The sequence below is a fragment of the Trichoplusia ni genome, unplaced genomic scaffold, assembly GCF_003590095.1.
Source record: "Trichoplusia ni isolate ovarian cell line Hi5 unplaced genomic scaffold, tn1 tig00000572, whole genome shotgun sequence".
Lineage (NCBI taxonomy): Eukaryota > Metazoa > Arthropoda > Insecta > Lepidoptera > Noctuidae > Trichoplusia > Trichoplusia ni.
The window spans coordinates 82,245-107,264 of NW_020800039.1; the positions used below are offsets into that span (position 1 = coordinate 82,245).

The 25,020-nt window shown below is 36.3% G+C and overlaps 1 protein-coding gene across 2 annotated transcripts; it reads right to left on the minus strand.

Annotated features, from left to right (window-relative positions):
- Window positions 1-1,912: 1,912 nt before the first annotated feature.
- Window positions 1,913-6,369, minus strand: LOC113507082 (UPF0669 protein C6orf120 homolog). 2 transcript variants are annotated; one of them, XM_026889938.1, is made up of 5 exons: window positions 6,063-6,369; window positions 4,586-4,677; window positions 3,825-3,959; window positions 3,117-3,229; window positions 1,913-2,604 (listed from the first exon to the last, which is right to left on the minus strand). In XM_026889938.1, the coding sequence occupies exons 1-4, from the start codon at window positions 6,293-6,295 to the stop codon at window positions 3,117-3,119; spliced, it is 573 nt and encodes a 190-aa protein (XP_026745739.1). In that variant the 5' UTR covers window positions 6,296-6,369; the 3' UTR covers window positions 1,913-2,604. The 2 variants fall into 2 exon arrangements, with proteins under 2 accessions (XP_026745739.1, XP_026745737.1); XM_026889936.1 differs by lacking the exon at window positions 6,063-6,369 and adding an exon at window positions 5,019-5,450.
- Window positions 6,370-25,020: the final 18,651 nt, after the last annotated feature.

The window sequence follows — 25,020 nt, forward strand, 5'->3', positions numbered from 1 at the left end:
ATGCTTGTCCTAGGCGGGGATCGAAACTAATACACGGCGTGATGACCTATAACCACTCGGTTATCCGTGCAATTGCCTTGTTTATTCGAGGTCTTAGATTCATTTTCTATTCTTATTCAATGTATCACTTCCCAGGCATTCTGAAACTTCAGAGAACTGTCCTGCTTTCGCCTTATTTCATTTCATTATCTTATTTTATTTCATTTTTAAGAGTATATTTCAGATATCTCTTGTTTAATTTTCTTCGTACTTATTATCTTAGTTGATGATAAAAAAAATAACAATCGCGCCTAGGGGTATTTTACGTCGGATACATGAACTAGGCTGCTTTTGTAAGACGACTAAAAAATCACGGTGTATAACTAAAGTAACGACGTATAAAATGGACAAAACTTATTTATGTTAAACTTAATCTAATTATAATAATGTCATATTTTAATACGAAAGATACCTTACAACGGGGAGAATAGAATGAAAGTGTTTTTGGAGGTGGGACAAGGTCGCATGCATTATCCTTAGTATAGGTAGTTACCGGCACGGATCTTGAGCGCTGACCTTGACCTGCGCAGAAGTTATTGTTTGTGTCCCTTTTGCGGTATGAAGTGAGGCGCGGGGCGGACATCGCGTCATAGCCGTCACTCGTGATTGGTTGAAATTCGTTCTTTGCTGCAGTTGCATGCATCACAAGAGGACGAGTACGCACAATTGATTGGCGTTTTATTTTACGATGCGCAAACCGATCCCCACTTTTCCGCCGAGCGCTCAAGATCCGTGCCGGTAACTATAGCACAATTTGCAAGTCACTTGTAGGTCTTTCAAACGGGTTTTTCAAACGTTCTGTATGTGAAATTTAATTACTATTTCTATCATGGCTTATATTAATATCCTGTAATTATCCCACAGTTGGGCATAGGCCTCTTACATATAAAAGGAACAAGCATTGATCGCCATGCTTGATCACTTGTTAATAAGATATTTGAATATATCTAATAATATAAAGCTGTTAAGTCCGTCAGACATATGTCTAAAAGATACCGAATAAGTATTTGTCATTTCAAAGCATCATTAAAAAGTAAAGAAGATAAAAATCATTAAGTATGGTAGTGGGGGCTAGTGACATCACTTGCTAGTGAAAAGCGTACTGGTAAGTGACGTCACACGAGATTTTAAATACCGTAAAACGGGGTGAATAGAGGGTTTTTTGGGGTGGATAGAAACAGAGTTTTTATTAAAATTTGGACGTTTAACTAGACAAAACATAAAGATTATACGCAAACTCACAAGTATTTCATAAAGTAACTGTGTCTAGGCATTTTAATGTAAGAAAATTTTCATGTAACCCCCTAAACACTATTCTCTATTCACTCCTTGAAATTCTATTTACCCCGTTTTACCGTAACTGTAACCCCTTCATTTTTTGTTCACGAGATAAAAGAAAAAATACGTACCCAATATTTTTTGGAAATCTGTCTGACCAAACAGTTATTTTTTGTCAAATATCCTATTTTCAAATTCAATAAAAAGCTATTTCGCTCTTGATATAACTTATTATTATATGCAACATATAATATTGGACAACTATTAATTAAATAGAGGCTAATAACATTTATTTATACATATACATAAACTGAGTTCATATAAACTTAGTTTCGAGTAACTGAGTTCAAATTTAAATTTGAACAAAGTCATCTCATAACCAAGTTTTAATTGTGATTAAATACTAAAAGTAATTAGGCAACAAATAAAACATCTATACAGGGTTCAATCTACGACTCCCGGCTCAACACACTCGATTTACCAACTAGGATACCGGGAGCACTGACAGAGTTTTTTATTGTAACTATGGTGAGAATGATTCATTATTAAATGATGTAACGGTTTACTCACACGTATTTATCCTTGAGAGTGTGATTAAGGACTCCGGTTGAGTCCGAAACTAGTCGGGCGATCCCGATACATACGCGTGAGTAAACCGTTACATCATTTAACGCAGACCTTGTGTTCAAATTCGTCCATTATACTAAAGCACGTCTAATGGCGACGTGTGCAAGATCTATATTACATCTTAAACAAAGCACTGATCTTTATTATCAAAAATTAACTTTTAGCCAAACGCTTCCATTGAGATAATATTCTTCAGATAAATACTTGGCTTCTTAACATAAAACCTTTCAAAATCACTTCGCTATATACTGAGATTACGACCTGCAACAAACTCACAAACTTTACAGTGGTGTAGATAAACTAGCTGTCCCAGCAAACGTTGTTTTGCCACCACAATTATTCTCAAGGAATAAAAAAATGAGGGAATGAAAAATAACATAGTCATTGTCCTCAAACCTACCCAATACGTACACAAAAGTTCACTAAAATCGGTCGAGCCGTTTCGGAGGAGCTGTCATCACACCGTAACACGACAATTTTCTGTATAAGAAGAAACACTGATCATAAATTCATAATTAAACTAGGTTTAAACTGAACTCGTTCACACCGTGGCACTGGGCCTCTACGTTGAGGTCTCAGCTATTAAAACTGACCCTCGAACGAGTACGGCTCGTAACGTTCACTCAAAGTCTCAATGTGGCTTAAAAGCCGCCACGCTACCTGCAAACACAAGAAAATATGTTTAAATAGATAAATTTATACTATTCAAGTGAAACTGTTTATTGGATAAAAAAATCCGTCTCGCGTTACTTTTTTTTAATCTCATATTCCCTCGAACAAGGGTCTAGTCGCCATCTTTATTATATTACCTGCCCGCGGGCCCGCCTGTTACAAATCGAAAATGATCCCAGGGGAATATAAAAACGGAATAAAAACTATCCTGTGTGTTTACACTAGTTATACAAAATCAAGTGACGTCACACGAGATTAGAACTAACAGTATCATCGTATTTTTTTGTTAACACAAGAAAAAAAATCCCATCCGATACTCCTGGAAAATCAGACTTCAAAATTCGTTTCTTTTTTCATAAATATCCTTAATTATTTATTTATTTATTTTAATTACAACGGTGAAAAACCAATTACAGCAATTAATATATTGATTAGTCATATTCACTTTTAGACAGGGTTCAAATGACTCGTAGGGACTACATGAGAGTCCAAGACCTTACCTATAGGACGAACATCTCGAACACCATGTCGAGGAAGCTGGTGAACTTCAGGAACCGAGTCTTCGGCTGCTCGTCAGCCTTGCGCGGGACAGGCTTCTCACGAACCTTGGTCTCTGGAGTGGAACATACGATATATTAACACTAATGTAATATAGATAAGAAACTGGTAAAATAGGAGTTGGACAACACTACTACAGCCTAGGCTAAATAAATAAAATGATACAGCAGATTGCTCACACGTATGTATCGGGATCGCCCGACTAGTTTCGGACCCAACCGGAGTCCTTAACCATGAGCTGACGCGGCGGGCGTACCCGATAAATACGCATGAGTAAACCGTTGCATCATCCTCATTGTTTATTTAATCTTGATTGAGTTTTACTATTTGTTGTGAAAGCGGCATGAGAAATAGAGATTCTCTGTAAAATATAAACAGTCTAACTAAAACGGTCCATGAGATTCAGCTGGTGGACGGACGGACAGCGGTTCCTCTTAAATCATTTGGGCACGACACATACGTATCGTGTTGCCTAGGTAACAGGGTTGAGGAGGTCAGATAGGCAGTCGCTCCTTGTAAAACACTGGTACTTAGCTGAAACCGGTTAGACTGGAAGCCGATCCCAGCATAGTAGGAGCCGGCTGGGATGGTGACTATATCTATTTATATTTATTTTTGCAAGAACAGCGTAAAACACAAGAAGCTCTCACCTTGCTCAACGACAACTCCGTTCATCTTGTCCATGAGTCGCATCTGGTGCTCGCTCAGGACAGCCGAAGTGTCCCAGAACACCTGGATGCTGTACTCCGATAGCTGGTGGGACCAGTGACCAAAGACTCCGATACCTTGGGGGGGGGGGGAGGAGATCAGAAAATGTATTTACTTCTTTATTATTATAAACACAGACTATTTTTACAGGCTGACTCAATTAAATAGTGGTTAAACATTAAGGTACTCCGCCAATTCGCTTCTTTTATTATATGTTTATGTACAAACTGGTGTCAGAGTTTAAATCGTCCGTAGACCTCTGACGTAGCTTAATACATCTTTCAAATATTCTCAGGTGTGTCGGTTTGAATAAGTCTTCCTTCAGAGTTTTATTTTGTGAAAATTATTCAGCCGCGCCTTTTTTTTGATCCGATTTAATTTAGGGAGCACGCATTTTGGCCTTCTTCTGTAACGTATCTCAAACTGCTCTGCACCTAGATCTAGCTAAGCTGTACTGAACCTATTACGTCTGTATTCCCATTACCTAAGAAACAGCCTGGTGACATATTAGCTTTTTAGTCTTAGGAAACCCTAAAGTTTCGAATACTAAACCAGTCAATTGCGAGATTGTTATCAATCCATCAGAATTCGGTTGTCGTAATTTTTCTAAGAGGAAAGACTAACAAAATTTAATTTTTTTTATCTATCAGAAATCGGGAGGATGTTTTTTATTCAAGAATAACCAGTATCTTGCAGTACTCACCCACGGGCCTCGGGAAGCTGGCCGGGACGTGCACCATGTCGGGGCCGCACGTGATGGAGCTGAAGTTGTTCTTCTCCGGCTCATAACCAGGCCTGGAATGAAAGGAGATTATAATATCACTATTTTTCGACCTTACCACTAATTTTCACAGGTATCGCTGGACTGACGAAGTCGAGGCGGACCTTCGGGCGCTTCACGTCGATCGACTGGCGAGAAGTTTAGAAGGATCGGGTAAAGTGGCGCTCTCTGATATCAGAGACCAAGACATAATTTGTGTTTATTTATTTTTATATCCGAAACAGTGTGAGGATCTTTACTCATCCACAGACCAAAAGGATGATGCTTAATTTAACCTGTGATCAAACAACTTGTAGTTGTAGCTTAGCCACAAGCTCCTCTCTCAAAAGTAACTAGTTCCGCAAATCAGACGAACCTCAACATATCCCCAACGTACAAGTCAGCATCGCCGGTCAGAGATGTCAACTCTATAATCAATCCATAGCCAGGATACCCTGACATCCAGTAAGTGAAGTTGCCGGCCTCCACCACACCGACTTCCCAATCGAGAAGCTGTTTATCTGGGTCCAGTTGTGTAGACCCAGATAATAGGGAAGATATTGTTGATACACTAACAAAGCCTAAGAGACCGAATATAAATTCTCTTCTCATTTTTGAAAATCTGTTTTTTTTTGTACTTTTGTCAATCACATTATCTTATTTAAGAGTCAACAATATTGATGTATTTCTGCAGAATAAGTTTTACCATCAGAAAAGATGAATTTATTTGTAGACAATACTTCAATTTTGACACAGAAATGATTAAAATTTGATATCAATGTCATTTCTGACTTAATACAATAGACAAGGAATTGATTGACTAAAACCTCTTTTGTAAATACGTTGTAGAGTATGAGTGAATTAAACTCTTTCATGAGTTTGGACTGCTAACCAACCAATAAGGCCTTTAGTTGGGTCAGGAATGATGGATTAAAATGTATTTAAACCAAATGCTGGATATGTTGTTCATTTCAGAAGATAAGAACAAATTTTCTGACAATACCTACTTCGTCCTGAGGGGGGACTCCGTTAAAATAACAAGAATAGCGAGCAGACTGAATGTGAAAGTGACAGAAGTAGAAAGTCTCTTTTTACAACAATTATTATTGACCTGGTATCTACCAGTGTGGTTCAGTTAGTACAAAGTTACGTAGCGAGTATCCATGTAGCACTTAATTGGTATACTATACAGCATACAAAAGAAAAAAATAAGCAAACTGTAAGTAAAATCATTTAATACACAGCACAAAATAGAAGTATTGAAGTAAGTCCTTTAAATATATAACAGTCCGGCGTTCGTAGTAGCAATTAACACCATTTATCCAGAATAAATAGATAGGAAAAAATCAAAACATAGCCTGGAAATAAACAAACAAAAATATATAAATAAACAATAAAACTTTAATTTTAAGTTACAAACCTTAGAGTATCCGATACGTAGAGGTCCGCGTCGCCGGTCAGTGATGTCAGCTCAATAAGAAGGGGCCCTGTGTGCCCTAATTGCCAATAGGAAAAGTTGCCTGCACCGACTGCGCCTACCACCGTGTCTAACAGCAGTTTTCCCGTATCAATCTGCACATATCTAGACAGCAATGACGACAAAGTCGATACGCATATGATTCCCAATAAAACTAGTATAAATTCTCGCCTCATTTTCTAGTTTTTCGTAAAAAAGACTCGCTTGTGAAATTAAGCAAATTCCAGCTTGACAGCTGTCACTTTGGTTTTTAGTGTGACAGTTGACGTTCTACTTTTTTCATGGAACGTTTTGTTTCTTTATTTTGTTCTGATGGTTTTGATGAATATGGGTCGTAGTGAGAATAACATTTGATTCAATATTTCCAAAAAACAAGTAAGCTCATCCTAAACTAAAACGATTTAAAATCCACCTTTAAAAAAAGTTATCGGTAAGGTAAGGCAAACAAGGCCAATAAAAAAAAAATACAAATAAGACACGCCAAGATTGGACACGTTTTAGTAACTACACAAAAGAACGGTAAGAAAAATCATGCTTTTTTATTAAATCTAATCTCACTGTAAGAAAATTTGAACAGCAGGATAAAGTTCCTTTTCAGTACAGATTCCATTTTAGAACATAAAATGAGCATTGATAGGCTGCGATCGCGTTTAGTTTCTAATATTTATGAATTTATCGATCGCTCTCCTTGCGTACCATCAGATGACAAATCTGTGTATCGACTTCGTCACGGCTTGTATATCTACAGCCCTATTCCCCAAACCTACATTAAAATGTATTAAAAATAAATCATGTTTATTAACAATAGGTACTTTATACTGTTTTGTAAATATTCGCCGGTAACCGGATTTAAGCCGCCGATATTAAATGATAACAGTCTACAAACAAACATTTAACTTGATAACAAGTTTGTGGAAATTAAAACTGAGTAAATAACATTTTTTATTCGCTTTCTGACAGTCACGGGGTCTTGTAAAAACTTTTTGCACTCAAACTCCAAACGTTTTAACACTTAACTCTATGGAGGTCAAATATAAACACGTATAAGGTATTTTTCTTTCTTTTTTTTCCTGACCATACGTCATTTTGTCTCGATTTTCTCAATAACCAACATGTGGGTGTACTTAAATAGCTTGGTCGAAATACTTACTTTCTTCACTTTATCCGTACATCCGAATACCAGTTCAGGAACTACTCGGCATGTATTTATAATAAGGAGACTGATTTCTGAGTTTGTTCCAATATTTTGTCCTCAGAATAATCAGATAGTAAATCATGACTCCAGGGAACTCAAAATAAGTATAAACAGTAGCTACCTTCTTTTTTATTTTTTCTTTAGAAAAGAGTAGTCTTAATATGTTATTTCGTGATTTTTATACTAAAATTGAATACCTAAATCCGACATTCATGGATTTTTTATACTTATATATAGCATAGGTACTTGAATAATAAAAACTAGGTAACTCGCCTGTCAGTCACCATGACAAGTATTTTATTTCAAAGGCCCTTAAATGGTATTAATCATAATTACTCATTTTTCAAATTGGTCCACCATAACCAAGTCACTGACACTTGCTTCAATCCTTTTAATAAAAACACATTAGTCAGGAAATGACGTAATTTTATCACACTCAATGAAGATTATCAGTGAGTGATGATAAAAATGTGAAACAAAATCGTATTGATAAGGCTGAATGAAATCTTACCAGTGCGTCAGAGTATATAGTAATAAAAGTTAACAGTGTCATGGTTTCATCATTTTTTTTTCTAGAATTATTTGGAATGTTTTAATCGTAAGTATTTTAATAATAGAGGTACTCAAGACACGATTAATTACTAATTCTACTGAAATCGAAAGCAATAAAAACAAAGCTTTAAACTGCTTTTTCAGAAAAAGCTAAAAAGGCTTAAGGATCTAACTTAAGTCCTATGTAAATATGTATCAGACGACTTGGTCTTGCCATTTAAATGTAATTAAAATCCAGCAAATGCGAGTCGGTCTCTCGTGACAACGACGGTTCAGTAAAGCAGATAAACGTTGCTAATCATCGATTTTTATTTTCAGTATTTTATGGCGGCAACAGAAATACACCATCAATGACAATTTCAACTGCCTAGCTATCACGTTCCATAACTTATAGCCTTTTCACAGACGGGCAGACAGGGGACTATCGGTCGTATTCCTTTTCCACCCTTGGAGAACGGAACCATAATGAAAACCAATGCAATCATCGTATCACACCACCAGATATAAAAACTTACTACACACAGGTTTTTCACCTTTCATTATCACATTGATAAGCGGAGTACTTACGTCATATTACAAACAATTCATCATGCAGTAATATCAAAACTAATAGGAATCCAGGTAGAGGCTCATGGGTAACCTACAAGCAGTTGGGTGACCATCTATGTCATAACGAGTTCCTCCGAGTTTCGGAAGAAACGTTAAATTGTGGGTCCCGGCTGTTATTCCTACATCTTTGACAGTCGGGGGAGTCAGAAGCTAGAAAGTCTGATAAACAGTCTAACTACGGGATATCGTGTTGTCCAGGTAACTGGGTTGAGGAGGTCAGATAGTCAGTCGCTCCTTGTGAAACACTGGTACTTAGCTGAATCCAGTTGGACTGGAAGCCGACCCCAACATACTTAGGAAAGAGCTAGGACGACGAATCCAAGTAGAAAATAACGAAATCGCAAAATGGTTGAGTTCAGAGTTCAGCGGCCTAATATTCTTTATTTTGAATATCAAGGGTTTGACAGCATCCTGGAAATGGTTTCGGAAATCAGCATTAAATTTAAAATTGTAACTCCATCAAATATTACCAAAACTTATTTCAACATTTAAAGTGCAGCTGCACTAAGTATTATTATTACAAGTAGTACTCCGGGCGCCCCTGCTTGGACGTAACAATGACCCCTCCAGTCTCAATGATGGCGAGTGCATGGAATATTGATTGTTAGCACCTGTGATTTTTCAACGGGGTTTAAATTTAATTGTATGCTTGGGTTGGTAATGGTCGATTCCAGTAAATTGTTTTAAATGAAGGCGCGTCAAGGAGTCGACCTTTAATTAATCTTAGTTCTCATAAGTTCATAGTCTGACCTTAAAAAAAAATGTTTGTTTGCATAAAAAAAAAATGAATTTCGTCATTTTTTTTTGTTCATTTTCGATGTTCTTATTAGACATGCTTGATAAAAATCGGTCCAGTCATTAAAAAGTTGCGAGGGGCGAAAGGTTGCCCTCGGGCAAGGGCTGTTTGGGGTTTTTACGTTTTAAATTTATTAGTAAGAGTTTAACAGGTTTTTGTTTATACATTGAGGCAGTTACGTTGACTATGTTCGTACCTAGTGTGATGAAGTTTATTTTTAAGTTGTAGGTACCAGCTGTTGCTTGTTTCTTCATCCGACTAGATTTCAGTTATAGCTGCAAAAACGTTACCCTCTTTAAAAGAAGTCTGTTAAAAGTAGCCTATTAATCCGTAGAGACAACCAACCGAAATACCAGATTTCATCGAAACCGGTTAAGCCATTTGGGCGTGAAGTGGTAACAGACATACCTACAAACACATACGAAACACCCACATGAGATCTCGTTTATAATATTAATAGTTCAGTTAGTTCACAAGACCTTTAAACCTATTCCAAACCGTTTTTAACAAAAACGTTACGTTGGAAAAAGACTTATTTGAAATATTGATGACATATAAAAGTTAACAGTTTTTATAACCTCAACATTTAAAAAGTTGTCTTTAAAAAAAAGTCACTTTACCAACTTTGGATACAAACGCATTTTTTACTATAAATGTAGACTATAAACAATTTATTTAGTAACGTATTTCTTTACATTTCTTTGTTCATGTGTGTTCCCTCCATGGCTGCGTACGAACGCATAACGCGTAACCCATTGTTTACGCTGGGGTGACCAACTTAACTACATAGGGGTAAATAATTGAAACGTTTCAATCAACGTTTAAGTGTCATACGGGTCATGAATGGTCATGAATGGTCATTAATTCTACTTATGTATCAATTTAACAATGTATTTATAAATAAAACCACCATGTACAAGTTTTTAACGGAAATTCTCAGAAATGTTTTAAATAAGTATAGTTTCTGTGTGGACGAATAAAGAACGTACTTGAATTCGTCGTCAGCTTGAAAAAAAAAATGCTATATTTTGTCAGTCCAATGTTTTTGAAGATGATTTTTTAGTTTTATTGTCAAGATATTTACCTACTTAGCTACTACATAAAATATATTCCACTAATATCCTATCCTTCTTTCTGCTAATATTATAAACGCGAAAGTTTATCAGTATTTATGGATGATTGTTCCTCTTTCACGCAAAAACTACTGAACGGATTTACAAGAAACTTATAACACAGATCGTTTATAACCAGGATTAACATGAAGGATAGTTTTTATGCCGATTTTATGTTCCCGTGGGATTTTTTTCGATGTGTAGCTGACGGGCCTGCGAGGTACAGCCTACAGCTAGTTGAAAACAACGACACACAACTAACGTGTCTACTTATTAAATGTCCAAAAAGAAAGGAATAAATACAGAGCGCCATTTTACCGAGTCCTATAACTTTATGTTAAAAGCTCAACCCACGCTGAGTATTAAAAGGGTCGGCTGTTTCCAAAATGCGAGGGCGTAACGGTACACACACATAGACTGTTTACCCTAGCAAAATAACCCTAACGCTAGCGTAGTCCTCAAATATTGTAAAACGCACGTCCCTTTCTCATATTTTTACGTATTTTTCCCCTTTAAAACTTGCGTTATTATAAACGAGATGATACTAAATTCTGCCGTCATTTTGTATCCAATTAAATATTAGAGAAATAATAAGTAACCAATACAAAACGAAACAATAACAGAGATATCTTATTAAAATCATATTTTCACTACAAAATTTTTATTATCTACATAAAATTGAATGTAAAATAATAATATCCCGAATTAATTTCTCCGAAAGCCAGCCATTGTTTTCACAAGATGGCCGCCACGAAGCAGCTGATTACGCCTTCCTGCGTGTTTTTAAACAACAGCTGTGAACCTGCAGGATGTAGGTTACAGTCTACAGCTGATATGTGTTTTTGTTGTTTTTCTTCCCTTTTCTACCCTGTGGGGGAGAGAGAGACGGCGGATGCGTGGGATGGGCGTGGGTGAGACAAAAAATGAGGGATGGAATGTGAATCGGGACTGGTCTTGGTTGTTTCGTCTCGTTGGGAGCTTGGATTTTGTTTTTATTTTACTAATGTTACAGAGACGTGAGCTTAGAGGTTGTATTCGAAAGTTCTCGTCTAATTAAAATATTTTATTCACTGAATGCCGTACCTGTAATGCATAATTTCTGGGTCTGTTAAGGTTTACTATTAAAAAAAACCTAAATTAGACTGTTACCAGCAAAATGAGCAAAATTTACCTTAATTACATAGATTATTTCGACGAAATTTTGATCAAGATAAGCGTCGTTTACGCACGCACGACAGTTTAGGTAAAGACTAAGGATCTAGCTTAGCCTAACGAGTAACGATGTTTGGTTTCGTCGCTCTTTATAGCTTGGCAGCTTCGATTTAAAAGCCATAGCAGAGATAAAACTTTATCCTAGACTTGTAAGTAAAGTATAAATAAAACCAGTGACCAGTATATAGTCTAGGCTATACCGTCTTACATCAAGAAGATAACATGTCAAGAATAATGAATAACTTAATGACGTTTAGAAAAAACATGGCGACTATCATGTAACAAACTCCATGGATTATAAGTCCACAAAGATGGTAAGAAGACCACACAAGATGCATGAATATCAGCAAAACAATATTTATTTTCCGTTAATAAATTGTATCTTACAAGATTCCAAGTTGATAGCACAATTAGGCCGTATGCAAATAACTTCGTGACCAAAGCCGACCTTTTAATCGGAATACAGATAATATTATCATATTTATGATGTATTCTGTGTGGCTGTATATTATGCAGCCTTTGCTCTAATAAATCGATTATAATTTTCAAATAAAATAATGGTCGCATTGTCTCCACAATTTGGAACAATTTGAGATATTTTTCTTTTTTAAGGCTTTTTTATTAACAACAGCAGTGTTTTATTAAATCAGCTACACAAATTTCGAAAAGATTTAAGGAAATTTTGTGGAGTTTATCGAGTCTACTCGGTCTGTTATTCGTGTAATTTTACTATTTGATATTCATACATGCCAAACCTACAGTACCTATCTATCTATGCGGCGAATTGTGGGTTCGATCCCCGCGTAGAACAATCATTGTGTAATTCACGAATGCTTATCTGGGTGTCTTTGTGTATGTCACTTGAATGTTTGTCGCTGGGGAAGCAAGGACAAAATTCACTGCAGCGAGAGTCTTTAAAAAAAATGGAAACTCAGTCAAATTTAAACATTTCGTAATATACCCAATCAACCTAATAAAACTGACAAAGTGCAACAATATATTCCCACCCATAGATAGAAGAACACGACTATTTATACTTAAACTTTTTACTGCACCTTTTTAGTTGACTTATTAATGGATTATTTACGTATCTTTGCTTATCGCTTTGTCCGAGCAATTAGCAATAACTGTTACGGAAAAGGTCGTTATTTTTTAAGTTATAAGTTGCATCTGTGAGTTGTAACGGTCATCCGTAAAGCTAGATGAAAAATGCAGTAAGTAGGTTTTTTATTTATATGTTATACAGTCCAAGGACATAATAGGAACATTATGGAAATAAAAAACAATTACCGACCCTAATATTTATTTGGTAGTCTTTATAGAGCACTTTAGATATTCTTTGTGCGAAATAAATAAAATAAATAAAGCCATTGTAACTCGCAAGGATACGAAAACGTTGCCGCATGGATCAAAAACCCTTAGGCAATAGTGTATTTTTTCTTGTTTAGCCTTTTCTAGTATAAAAAATTAAAAACATAAAAACCATCTTTCGTTTTTTCTGTTTCCTAACAGAACAGAATATAGAATATTATATGTCTACGTGAGACTACCTATTTATTTACTTAGCCAAAATATTAAAAAACGTCATCTGTCACTTACTCGGTTATAATAACAGCTGATGTGTTAACCATCAATTCTTTGTTGTTTTGTAAACAATAACAAGTAGACACCATTCCTAAAATCCTTGTCACAATATTCAACAGTCCAAGAAAATAATAAACACAAATATAAGCGTCCTCGTGCGACGACAAATAATTAGCGACATCCGTTGAGCAAATTATAGTTTGCCGAGAGAGAGAGAGGGAGAGAGAGAGAAAGAAGCATCGTCTCTTTTCCACTACTGTAGTATTTTTTTATGAGATGGTGGAAGACTTGGGCATTCAGGCTCACTGCCATCCGGCCTGACGGAATATAATTAACATCACGAGGATTTTTGTGATAGCTTATGGCGGTTGGAAAAAGGATGCAACACATTTTTAGTATTTTTTAGTCTTAATTTTTCATTTTACATGGCGAATTAAGAAAGTTTTTTTTATTGGAAGGGCAGTATAATCTGCAGCGTATCCGGATTTCGTAGTTATTTAGTTTTAATGTTTATTGTCTGAATAGATTTTTCCCAAGCCTATATCATTATTTGGGACGTTTTTTAGTATTTCACCTCATTTATTGGCCAAATACAATTATTAATATTATTTTGTAAATGTATTTATAGTAAAGCCTGTTGTGTAAACCACTGACATCGTGCTTCAACTGCGGTTCGAACAGCCGGGTAAGGCTTTTAATAAAAGTCCTCAATATATCAAATATATAAGCGGCCATTAAAAGAATTCGATTAAAAACCATAAACTCATTTATTTAATATTGAATATTTATAAATTACTTTTATGTTAAAAACTCTTTATAAGTAACTATTTATCCTTGCCGTAGTATTGTATTATTCATTATTTTTTCCTTGTAACCTATATCACGACGTCCATGTTTAATTAATTAAGTACGTACGTTAGAGATTGTTGTGGTTTATTTTTAAATAGCACAGGTATATCTACCGACAAAGCTTGCCTTTAACTGTTTTTCTAGTTACGCTACTCTCTCTGATTACTCAATGGTTAGGGACTTGCTACGTTTTTTAAAGTTGAATAAATACACATACAATTTATTTTTCAAATTTTAAACGGTACGATTCCCTTTTTTAGTTTCTGAGCCCGCATCTGGTTATGTATGTTTGAAATAAGGATTTACATAATTATGACGTTATTTCGAGAGCATAATAGAAAATTCTATTGCCTAAGCACCTAATGAAAAAAAAAATACAAGCGTTTATCAAAGTTCTTTGCCCGCGTACAATTATACGTCACACCACAACTATAAAACGCATTGTTGCGATGAAGACGTGTGTTTTTAATGGTTAACTTGTAAATTACTACGAAAAATATACTACGCAATACCCAGGCACCAGCATTGATAGCAGTCACGTAGCACAATGACGCACTGCTTTAAACTTTGCAATATTGCAAAATTAACTCGTATTTGCTACTCCATCGCCCATCGCTGAACAATACGCAGCCCATTTCCCTTAACTTTCTCTTTATTACATTGCGGGAGAGTTTACCTAATACAACATCTATTTTCATACAACTACGTTATAAATAGACGAGAAAATATGTTTACCCTTTTACAAACGGACCAAAAAGTCCATACCAAAACGGTTTTCATTTTTACATACTTAGCAATATGTTACGTATTAACTAGGCTGTTATGAAATTCTATATTCATATATCTGTGTAATAAATTTTATTATTATTAGCTCAGATAACAGTGGAGTCAGTTATTGAAACGAAAACAAACAACTTCTTATCTACCAATGGGTTAAGCGAAAATAACACAAGTACACAGCCGCCATTTGTATTATACGGCGAAATGTGATATCTAGGTTAAATTACGGGAGTCTTTGTATAGGCGTCCTATTGAACGCGGTCGGGTTATACCCTCAACCTCCTTGTTTTCATCGTTATGTTTTTTTTTCAACGTTGCTAGCGTATTGGTACTAGGCAGCAAATAAGGCCGGCTATGCACGGTTTGCTTGACTGATTACGGTTATAAATTATTGCGACACGACTTTTTCTGAAAAAGGCCAGCTTTTCTATTTCTATCTCATTATGAAATAATGTTAAAATTAGACGAAGATGGTAGGTAGTTTGATATTTTTAGGTAAATATACTTCGTAATACATAAAAGGGTATCAATGCTCATGACGACAAAGAAAAATAAACTTCTGCGACTTTTTTTTAGTCGCAATGACTTGAATCGAATCATAATAACTAGAGTAACATAACAAAACAATAATAGTATCCAAAAAAAAAATCAATCGTGTTCTTAGACTACCAAATTCATATTTTGCACACTATAAATACCACTTGAGACAAAAAGTTTTAAAAAGCAAACGAAATACATTTTTTTATTCGACGGTTTTTAGAAATTACAATGAGATAAAAAATCAAAATATGTTAAAATACACTTGCCTTTGTTTTTTCATAGTGATTTAAATCACACGTTTTAAACTTAAAACAAACCCTTCTTAAAATAATATGTTTAAATGTTAGAAAGTTTTTTTTTAGTAATATAAGCGATTGCAAATAATGAGAGTAAATCCTTTGACAAAAAGTACTTTTAATCCGACCAATGGTTTCGGAGATAAGTATGCTCAAACAACAATTACCCTATAGCTTTATTATAGCAGTATTACTATGTATTATCTCGACATAAAAGTAAATGCGAACGTAATTCTTAATCAAACAATAGAAACATTCTCTTTACTATTATTTACCTTACCTATCATTTTATAATTTATTTATTAATAACTTTACTTACATTGTCAATTAAATTGTTATTGAAGAGATTTCGACTCTATGATAACTGACATAAAGTTGAATTTGCAATTTGATGTATTTGTTATTTGTGTAATTTGTTAGTTGTTAAGAATTCAGCTCTGTACAATAATAAATAGAGTTGATTTTTGTATATATCATAATAATATTGTTATCACAAACACCTTCTTCGTTTGTAAACGGTAAAGAAAGTCATTGTTGTTCAATAATTAATCAAACAAGAGTACTTAGAATTAAGATAAGAGATAAAGGATGAGAAATTTCCAATAATCATAAGTGTTCTTATCATATTTATATCAACCAGGGCTCCGATTCAGGTATGTACAGTGGACGATAAATTAGTGAAATTTGGCTTAAAATTACTATTTTCGTATTCTCTTAAGCATTTTCTTCATAATAATTGGAAATTTTGTATGGGACGGTATACTCAAGGACAATACAAGTAACTCCCAATTATTGTATTGGCAAAATGCTTAAGAGAATAGGAATAATTTCAAATTTAATCCAATTGGCATTCATTCATCGGCCATTGTAAAATAGCAGAATCGGGGCACAGGTATCTAATTACAATGGCCGATGAATTAATGAAATTTAGCTTAAAATAGTTAAAATTACAATTTTCGTATTCTCTTACAGATTTTTCCTATTTAGTGTGGGTTGGTACACTCAAGGACAATAAAATGTTTTTTTTTTATGTGGCATAATGCTCAAGAGAATAGAAATAGTTTCAAATTTAATCCAATTGTCATTAATTCAAAATAGCTCTTTTTAAAAAGGAGTGGCAGTTTCTCGTTTTTGATATCCTCAAATGTATTGAAATTGGACGGCTTGGTCACTAGACTTGTTGAAAGTAATTTCCATACATTGCACCCATTTGTTCAGCCTTTACACTGGCCAAAGTTATCTTCTCGTCACGAATTCTCGTGAAGTTATTATTAATCTCTATTGGAAGAGTATTTATTTTATCCTATTAAAAAGTGTACGTCACACACTTGAAGGGAAATAACAATGAGGTACTTAAATAACTAGAAGTTAAGTTGCGCGTTAATATCTACTAATTACTAAAGATTTAATACTTTAGGATTTCTAGGAAACAGGTATAAGATTAAGTGTAATTTGTTAATGTAATGGGTTTGAGTTAATCCTGCTATTATTATGACTTGACTTGAATGAATTGAAACTTTTGTGTATTGTTCCTGTTGTATGGGTTTGGATATATATTTTCACGTGTTAATATTCGCCTATTCAATGGCATGTGTTATTTTTTCGAAAATTTACTCAGTAATGTGAGGATTGGTCTCACAACATTTATCAACAACAAATTCTATACGAATGTATTCATAACATGCCTGTGAAGATTTTTTTTGATTTTCTTTATATTTACTTAGGATTTAAAAATGATCAAAATTTACTATATCAAAATAATTTATGTTTTTAAAAAGTTATATCAAGTACAAAAAAAAATATAAATAAAACCATACATACGGAAGCCAGAGTATTATTTTGTAAATTTCGTTTATTTATTTTACTATCAGAATAAGTAAAAGTTAAAGTAATTAACAGAAGACCTATTACTAATGAGTAATTAATAAATTTTGAAGTATTTTGTAACATTGCGATAATAAATATCAGTACCGTTAATGGGCCGCCTTATATCCCCACCGCGCAACCGAACTCGCGCAGCCGCCATTGCCGTATAAATACCGCGAGCGCCCCCGACGTCACGTAGTCGAAATCGAGAGGTGAAGGTGCGAATAATGGAGAGGTGGCGTCCATATTTTATTCCCATAATCGATCATCATAGGAGCTAGCAGCGCGACCGCCGACGTATTAAGTCGTGAAAGTGAAGCAGTGCAGTGTTTCGACGTGTCATCCGAGCTGATCGACAGCGGTTCGAGGCCGACCCCGGCGGATCGTGGCGATCGAGCGAAGCCACACACACACATACACACAATATCGCGTGCGAGCGGCGACCATCTTGTGAAACATCGAAGTTGCGCCCGGCTTAGAGGACGCGAGCGTCGTGACGGAGCACCCCCGACTGAAACAACGCAGTGCCCGTCTACATATTATACAAGTGTCCGTGTTTACTCGAAAAGTGAAGGAGCGAGAGCGACAAGAAGACCACCTAGACCAAGAAGAACAGGGGGCGCGTATCATGAACAGGCCCAGTCCCCCCACCGCCGCGGGCGTGCAGCTGCAGCAGGCACGCGGGCGGCGGCGCTCGGCGTTGCGGCGCGAGCGGCGCGACGAGCGCTGCGAGCGTTACGCGGCCAGCAAGTGGGGCGCAGCACCCGCCGCCGCCGCGCTGCCGCCGCCGCCCACGCACTGGCGGCGCGAGGGCCGCTGCAGGCCCGAGCCCGACCGCGCGCTGCCGCTCAAGCTGCTCCTCAACGTGACGGCGTAGAGCGCCGCTCGCCATACGGACTCTAAGCTAGTGATAAGTGGCGCGGGCGCGGTGCGGCGGCTCGTCCGTCGGGCCGCGTCCGCCGCTCTGTGCTAAGTTTTTTATTTCGAGGTGCGTGGCGCGGCCGCTAGTGGGCTAGGCCCGCTCGCGGCCGCGCTCCGCCGCCGACCAAATTCCGGCGTTAGGTATTATTTTGTGAAAATTTTAGTAGGTAAGTGCAGCCGCTGCCTCGCGGGCGCTGCCGTGGCCGCCCTGGCCCTAAATATGAGAAAAAACACAAAAAAATGAATAGGGCGTCCCCGGAGCGCCAGCCAGGCCGCGGTGCCGGCGCAGCAGCCGCGCCGCCCGGCGGGCGCCTCTTTATTTTCTCGGGCCCCCGCCGGCCCAGGCGCCGCGCGCTGATGCGCCGCTAGTCGTATCGTTTATTTATCTTGAGAGCGATGTGTATTTTATTTGAGTGCGCCGAGCCCGTCTCCGGCGGGAGAACCTGCCGTGCAAAGCTTTAAACGTTCGTGTGTGAGGCAGGGCCCGGCGCCCCCTAGTTGTAGATTTTAAAATTTAACAATACGGTAAATGTGAAAACCGACTGTTGAAGATTGGGAGTCTATTATATATGTTTGTACAGTATAGTATATTGATCTCAGCTGCGGGCACTTGCGGCCCCTTTCGTCTAGGAGCTTTCTGTGATGTACAAAAAAAAAACGAGTATATTTGGAATTTTACAAGTTTTTTATAATTAATTTGTAATGTAATACTTTAAGTGAATATTGAGCGTGGGCGGTGGCCGCTCTGCGCATGACTGCCCGCAGCATCCTGTCCCACCTAGTCCCATCCCCAGTTCCTGTCCTATCCCAGGGCTCTTCGGAGCCCGCCAAATGCTTCTCGGTTTCTGGTCAAGAGACGTCTCTAGCTCGTCACTCTTCATGAGTGGAGCGATCTTTCTTTTAGGTAACCTCGAAGAAACTGCAAGAATGACTGGCAATAGCAAAACAAACAAACTACATAACATAAACAAATTGCCATGGAAACCAAAACAACATCAAGTCTCAAGAATAGAAACATAGAAACTAAAGGGAAACTTAGAAAAGAAGACAATTTTTGGTAAGTGTCTCTAAATTTTTAACAAAACACTGCTTCATACATGCACACAAACAATTTACATAATTACCACAAGTTATGACCAACATACAAAAAACAAGTTTTCTCTTTCAGAACATGAAGACAACCAAACAATGGTTCAGTTTTAAATTTCTCTTGTGTAACTAGCGCTGCTATTATTAATTAAGCCTTAAATATAAATAACACAATTTTGAAAGCCCAGTTTTAAATGAAAACTATCTATCATGCAAGATTGGGCTAGAAACTGTGGTAGATACCTGTCAACTCAAGGAGTTAAACCAATTTATAAAGTTTAAAACATTGCTCTATACTCAAGATATAAATGGGACTATCTTAGGTTCATGGCTAGCTCTTTACAAAATTTTCCTTTGTCACAATTAAAAAGTTACAGAAACTGTGAATTACAACTTAAATGTGTTAGCAACGTTTAAGTGCTCGGCACTTATCCAAGAAGCATTTTTCACCTTTCTCGATCCTGTCAAGTCTTATTTAATAAATTAATGTGGTCACTTCTGTTTACCCTTCAGTTATACAATGTAAATCCTTCTAGGCCTACAAGCCTCTATCTGACCTATAATATAGTTTGTTGCCTCAGATCTTCATTTTGGGAGAACTTATTCTGTTCATATTTCTATTATATGTGGTATAGCTGTCATTTGGTCCCATATGAATTCATAGTTGTTTCATTCAGTCAATAGTTTTTATGTAATGTTTGTTTTATTGCAAAAAAATATTAGATTTTTCTGATATAAAGCTAGAGTTTGTTTGAACATGCCAATCTCGAGAACTACTAGTTCGATTTGAATAAATATTTCACTGTTAGATACCCCATTTATTGACGAAGGCTGTGTGATATATCATTATGCTATAATCAATAGGTGCAGAGCAGTAATGAAATATTACAAAAACAGGGAGAATATGGAACTCTGAAACTTACTAATCCGATTTTTTAAACCCCTAACTTATGTCTTCTACACCCGGACGAAGTCATGCGCAACAGCTAGTATAGATATTTCTAAATGCTTATAAAGATTCCACTATACTGCATGTACTATAAATACTTCTATAACTCAATGATCTCCAGTCAATCGCATTTTCAAGAGACACAATTCAAAATTGATAAGATAAAAAATTACTACAGTCATTGTTTTTCAACGTATTTTATCAGCTTGCATCACTGAGATATAAGTTGGGAAAATAAATTATAAAGGAAAATTTTCGAATATGATTCTACTAATATTATAAACGCGAATGTTCGTATATATAGATGTTTGTTCCTCTTTCACGTAAAAACCACTGAACGGATTTTGACGAAACTTGGTACACAGTTGATAACCAGGATTAACGTAAAGGATAGTATTGTTATCCCGATTTTATGATCCCGTGGGACCATTTTCAGTTTGTCGGGCAACGGCTAGTTCTATGATAAGTTTATTGCGAAACATTTTAAAAATTGTGCCCTTATCCGAATTTGTACATCGGTCGTTACTCGTTAGATATCTAATAGTAGTTTTGACCACGGTACCGGAGTTAACAACATCCATAACTTATTTAGAAGCTGCGAGAAATTCCCGTAATTTGCAATACATTGCGGAACCATCAGCCCCGATTCTGCTATTTACAATGGCCGAATGAATGGCATTGGATTAAATTTGAAATTATTCCTATTCTCTTAAGCATTTTGCCGACACAATAATTGGAAATTCATTGCATTGACCTTGAGTGTGCCATCCCGTACTAAATTTCCAATTATTACGAAGAATGACTTTTTAAGCCAATTTTCATTCATTCGTCAGACTTTGTATATAGCAGATTTGGGGCCCTGGTTTTAAAAGTAATTTATCTACGCCAGCAATGTACAGCACTTTTCTAAACTTATCGGAGTCTGCTTGTCACAGATGTGTTCTCAAGTATTTTCAGTTGGTCGTTACGTAACAACACAGCCTGCAAGTTGTGTAATAGTATTTACAAACATTCATAGCGCGGCACTGTGGCTCCATCTATATTTGTAAACAATACGTTTTGAAACAGCGGCCATATTGGGTTTCGTGACGCTTTGACAATAAAATTAGATGATTAGCTTATGAATTTTTAGGGTATACTAATGGAATAAATTCAAAATAATTGTCCTGAGGCCCCGGTGTCTGTTTGTCAAACCCAGGCTGGATCTCATGAACATTAAGAGTTGAAATTTAATAAAAATAAATGATCAAAAACATTTGATGAAAAATGAATGATCTTGGCGGGGGTTTCACAAACATTCAAGTCACATGCACAAGACAACCAGACTCGGGACAAGCATTCGTGGATCACACAAATTCTTGTCCTACGCGGGGATCGAAGTCTAGCGCTATAGTCCATACACCATTTCTATTGAACTACCATGTCAATGGTCGTAGGTTCGAATCCCGGCACGCAACAGTGCATTTTCGAATTCATGTGCATATTACAAAGTAATAATCACTTTTTTTAAAACGGTGAAGTAAAATCATCATGAGGAAAACACACTTGATTGTATTGAAATTTCAAGACATTGAAATGAAACTACTTCAATGGCTTAAATATTGTATAAATGAAATAATATGTGCGTAGTGGGTATTGGGTATTTTGATTTTAAATAGGGGTAAACGGGTCAAGGCGTACATTTTATCCCGGCATTCCCACGGGAACAGGAACCACCGCGTGCTGTAAACTGAAGTCCACACGGACGGAGTCGCGGGCAACAGCTAGTAGATTAGAAAGAAAAAAAATATATATTGTATGGTTGATGTATAACCTGGTGTCAGAGTTTAAACCGCCCTTGAAACATTCTCAGGTGTGTTTTCCTCACATTCTCGTGAACCTAAGGAACCATAATATTTATGCCAAATTTCAAAGCCAATTCCAATTCCAGAAAGAAGTTTCATAAATGCTTTGAACCCCCATAATCCCTTCTTACAACCCTTTATTCAGTTAAAAAGTAGCCTATGTCCTTTCTCAAGCTTCTAGACCACAGGTTTACCAAATTTCATTACAATCGGTTCGACAGACAGAGATACTTTCGCATTTTAAAATGATCAAATAATTAAAATGCAATATATGTTCAGATGACATTTTAACAATAAAATAACAACATGAGAATTGGGACGCGACTTGTGTCATAAATATTGTGACAGAGACTGTCATTGTTTTATTGCAATATTTGGCATTGAATTAATATTGAAATAACGTGTGGCTTAACTTATTTTTATACGACTGAGATGAAATTCGTAGGATTTGGAATTATTTTCAGTAATTGACAGTTATACTGTTGATCATGGACCAAAAAAAACGCAAAATTAAATATAACATTCATTTTTTGGATTCCGCTCCTCGTAGGGTAAAACGGGACCCAAAAGATCGCTGACTATCCGTTCGTCTGTCACCTCAGTGCCGGCGTAAGGGCCACTGACACCCCGGACGAAAATATTGTGGCGCCCACTTGAGGGAAGCAATATCAAGTGTTAGTTTTTTGCTGATCCCAAGTAAAATTTTATAAAGAATTTCATGTTTCCTTTAGCGTTACGTTTGGCGGTGGAGTATTCCACCTCTACACACAGTTCTGAGGGTTTGCGCCAGGAGAGGCAAGAGACTCCGACTTCAGACCTTGGCGCCCCCCAGAATTTGTCGCCCTGGGCCATCGCACCATCACGCCACCCCCCCCCCCTAACGCCGGCACTTTGTCACCTGAATAATAGTCCCTCTTTTGATAGGTGAACATCTTATTCCCACGTTTTTATAAACTCACTTTCTTGTTTATTTGTTTGTTTGCTTGTTTGTCGTTTCGGTTGGATTTTTGCAACTTCATTTTGAGGCACTCTCCGATAAGCTAGTAGGCTGAAATTTTCAGAGATGGCTATGCAATTTACAACAATTAAAACGGCTGGACCGATTTTGATAAAATTTGTATGGACATTTTAAAAACGTGATCTTTTAGATTTTTTAAATGTATTAATTTATTGATCTAGTCAGTTTCTGACTAAATGTTTTAGAGTAACAAATGAACAGTTATTTTTTAACTTGTTTTTAACAAAAAACATGGCGATTGTGAGTCACGCCGTGACTAGCGAATTTAAACAAAATGATTAATATTAGATCCGGTTACTGCTTTAAAAAAAATCAGTTCTTAATTATAGGAGGCTTAGAATGTTGCAACAACTTTAAAATTGACACACTCCTCTGCAGGCTTCTCATACAGAGAACGAGCATTGATCACCACGCTTGTGAGCTGCCCCACGGTGGGGCGCCATTACCGAAGCTGTTAATAACACCAGCCTGTAACTGTCCCTCTGCAGGCCTCTCATACAGAGAACGAGCATTGATCACCACGCTTGTTTGCATAATCAATAATTAACACATTTTACAACACAACATACCTAAAATAATAATATTAGTTTCATGTATAGTATCCAGAGGCCATTTTGACATAACAACTTGTTTTTTTTTTCTTTAAATTGGGTCAAAGTTGTTTCGTTATCAGAATTATTATCACTTGTTGAAAATATTTGTGCAGCAGTTATAACATTTATTTAACATATAAATAACTGTGTTAAAGTTTTTACTGACCTAAAAATAGAATGTGTTAATGGATCGTAAGTTAACAGTTAAAATTCGAATTTTACTGACATTTGTATTCTTAAAGGGCACGTTACTAAGTCACGTTCGTTAACTATTATTTTTCTTAAAAATAAATTATTACCGCACTAAGGAATTAAATCCCCTGGTTAGCGGGAGGTTTCCCCAAACGTTCAAATCACATGCACAACACAAGACATCCAAACTTAGGATAAGCATTCGTGAAAGTATAGGAAATACGAATAGTGTCATTCATTGATTTCATTCATCTCATTGAAATTTGTCATTCATCCATTGAAATTGGGGCCCTGGAATAGAAGAAAATACAAAAATGTTGCAGAAATATCGGACAAAAATCTTTCAAAATCACAAACAATTGCAAATTAAAATAAAATCTACGTGTACAAATTGTTTGATCGCCTCTAAAGCTTTTTAGAAGGAGCTTTTGTAGATTTAAATTTTCGTTAAGGTTATATTTTGTAACCGCGTGGTTTGACGCGCGGTGTCACTTAGTGTGTGCAGCAAATAAGGTTAGTGACTGCTCACTATTGTTTATCAGTAACTGTTTCAATTGATAAATAAATGACACACATTTTATTATTATTGTATCAATGAGGAAATAACTATATTTATTTTACGTAGCTGTACATAACGGTACAAGTTTTTATCAATAAAATTAAATATGTTGAAGTTTTTAGGTTATGTCATTTATGATTTTTGAAACGATTTGTAGTTAAAATCGGATTGAAATCAGGTTTTTCTGTTAGTTTAAACTAATATCTAAAACGGCTCGGTCGTTTTAGTTTAAACTGTATAGAATATGGGACTGTTGAAGAAGAAAATGGAAGCGTGAAACATTTTGCATTTTTTTTTATAAATTACAACTTGCAACGAAGCCTCGCGTTTTATTTGCGATTTCAT